This window comes from Elephantulus edwardii, unplaced genomic scaffold (genome assembly GCF_000299155.1).
Source record: "Elephantulus edwardii isolate Elephantulus edwardi_28Jun2011 unplaced genomic scaffold, EleEdw1.0 scaffold00284, whole genome shotgun sequence".
Lineage (NCBI taxonomy): Eukaryota > Metazoa > Chordata > Mammalia > Macroscelidea > Macroscelididae > Elephantulus > Elephantulus edwardii.
This window is the reverse complement of record NW_006400034.1, coordinates 1,074,859-1,077,638: the sequence shown is the minus strand read 5'-3', so window position 1 is coordinate 1,077,638 and position 2,780 is coordinate 1,074,859. Positions and strand designations below refer to the sequence as shown.

Below are 2,780 nucleotides of genomic sequence, written 5' to 3'. Positions count from 1 at the left end.
GCTCCTTGGAGTCAAGGATTCTGAAGCTCTGTCTAACATACTTTGGGCATGTTGCAAGAAGGGACTGGTCCTTGGAGAGGGACATCATGTTTGGGAGAGTGGAGGGACGGCGCAGGGGAGGAAGACCGTCGATGAGATGGATCGATTCTGTGATTGAGGTGGTGGCAATGAGTGTGTCGGAGACGGTGAGGTTGGCACAGGACAGAGCAGGGTTTAGGGCTGTTGTACACAGCGTCGCTATGAGTCACAAGCGACTCAATGGCACATAACAACAACAACAACATGAAAGTCGAAGGGGGTTGTTGTTGTTCTGAAGTTCTCCTAGGGCCCCCACCCATAGCGGGTCTCTCAGACCAGCAAAAGGTCAGCACCAGTACGCACTAAACACTAAGCTTGTGAAGGATGGAAGGAGCAGGCGAGTGAGAGTAAGAGGCCAAGCAGCACCCTCTTGTGGTGCTTTTAGCCGAGCAATCCTCTGGGAGAGAAGTCCTCGTTTTGCCCCGTGTTGGACAGCACAAAGAATTCCCAGCCCTCTATTTGAGAGCTGGGATCCCGGGAGGGTAAGGGGCTCCTGGGGGGGGGGGGTGTCTCCTGATAATCTGCTAAGAGGAGGGTTTCAAGGCGCGATCTGGAGCTGGAGACCGCGGGAGGACCTACCTCGGAGCAGCGCTTGCAGAGCAAGCACCCTGCTTTTACTTTGTGTGAGTGTGGGTTTGGGGTGGCGAGGAGCAGGCTCGGTGTGGACTCCGGCTGGGCTGGAGTACTAGCACCGGATGGGCGGACCCCGGCCCCTCGCCCTCACTGCCTGGTGCAGGGCGTCTCCCAGCGGGACGCGGAGACCTGACACTCGGTGCTCCCCTGGACCTCCCGGGGTCCACCCATAGACAGGGCGCTCAGGGGTTTGAGCTGAGGCCAGGCCACGTCCACCCCGTAGAACCCCCCAGTGCCAGAGGGGAGCCGATGGCTCTGGTCAGGTGGATGTGGGCAGGGTTTCCGGAGGTGGCTCCCCGGGGCGGGGCGTCAAATCCGTGAATTCGATCTGGAGAGCTGTGCTGGTGTCCCCAAGACTCAGCTCCGAGATGTCAGTGTACAAGCGGGTGGCGAAGGTAACTGCATGGGGGACGCCCCTTCTCTCTGACCCCCAGGCCCGCCCTGTTCCCTCTTCCCTCCATCTGTTCCCTCGCTGGCATCCCTTCGTCTGGGTACTTGGGGCAGGGGTGACCCTGCCCTTCCCAGGGGAAGAGAGGGTCAATGAGAGGGTAGGTCAATGGGGTGGTAGGGTGAAAGCAATGCAGAGTGGGGTGCCCTGCACCCCACCCCCACCCTCCCACCCCCAGCTGGGCTGGGATAAGCTGACTGCAGGTTCTCCTGCCAATTGGTTTCAGTTTCACTTCTCAGGAAAGAAACTTGTGATAACAGTTTTGAGGCTCTGTAAGTGCGGAAAAGAAGCCTGTTGATGCAGAGTAAGCCCTCCCCTAGGAAGGAGGGTGGGACGTCTGCTTCCGCACTGGAGAGCCAAGGGGCACTTCTTCCTGCTGCGTCCTAGGGCTTGGAACGCACTAGACAGCAGTGAGTTTGGCTTAAATTGCAAGAAGAGTTTCTTGGCGTGTTGATGGTTGGCAGGGTTAGGACAGAGATTAGGGAACAAAGGCCTTAGCTTGGTATAGTCTGTGCCATCTTCCTGTCCTCAGGCGGATGAATGCTTGAACTAGCGTCCAAAGCAGCATGAGATGCTGACCAGGAGAAGAGGCAAAGCAGAGTTCCTTGGACACTCTCAGGAGAAAGATGAGAGGCAGAATGGAATTCCCCTCAAATTGTGGTTTCATTTCCTTATCCGAAGCCGTGGCCCCACTCTGGGTGATAGGAGGCAGAAGTGAACAAATACCTCATTCCTGCCCTCAGTGGACCTTCCTTCTAATCAGAGACACAACTAGAGATGAGGTCTGGTTGATGGGGAGAGGGTAGAGTCTCCCAGGAGCTGGAAAAACTCAGGAGCTGGGGGAGGCGATGCGAACCAAGTGGTTCTGAGCACCCCCCAGGCTTTGGGTCTCTCCACAGGGTCCTTGTAATCTGCAGAATGGAAGGGAGGGATTAAAGGAGGGTGTCTGGTGCCCCCAGCCCCAAAGGAAAGAAGAAGATGGTCTTGGGCTGGAGCACTCAAAGGAGGCTCAGTCCATAGTAGCTGAAATGTGAAGGTGACTGTGAAGTGGGAAAGAGATGGGAGCCAGTGTTCATCACCTATGAACGCGCACAGCTGTTAACAGAAAGACTGTCAGTTTGAATCCACCCAGATCACCTTGAGCAGTCTGGCGATCTGCTTCCAATATCAGCCTACGGAGGACAGTTGTGCTCTGATACACAGAGGGTTGCAATTGATTAGAAGCAACTCATTTTAATGATCACACTGACGTCCCTAAATGCCAGGGAATTTACGTGCATTCTTTCCTCACATTCTCCTGGAATTCTTTCCTCACATTCTCCTGGCAACGCTGTGCTCCTGTTTTACAGATGTGGAAACTGAGGCTTGGATAAAATGACTTGTTTGTTGACAGTCACTCAAGAAAGAAGAGGTGGGGCTGGAATTTGAGCCGGGTCCTTTGGACTGCACAGATAAGCTCTTTCACAGGCCACTCTGCTTTCGTTTTTGATTCCTCTAAATCAGGCAGTTTCCTACAGGCCACAAGAGTCCACAATTAAGGTTGCATAGTGGAATGTGGTACGGGGGGGATTGTGTACCAAGGAGGGAGTCTTTCTTTTACTTTTGAAAGAGAGGAGCAAAC

The 2,780-nt window shown here is 54.6% G+C and overlaps 1 protein-coding gene across 1 annotated transcript in view; it reads left to right on the top strand.

The window, feature by feature from the left end:
- The first annotated feature begins 1,079 nt into the window (after nucleotides 1-1,079).
- UBE2L6 (ubiquitin-conjugating enzyme E2L 6) overlaps nucleotides 1,080-2,780 on the top strand; it is a 16,519-nt gene continuing 14,818 nt past the window's right edge. Inside the window, exon 1 of the mRNA XM_006900411.1 lies at nucleotides 1,080-1,106. Within this exon, the coding sequence (XP_006900473.1) occupies nucleotides 1,080-1,106 (27 nt within the window). The remainder of the gene's footprint in view (nucleotides 1,107-2,780) is intronic.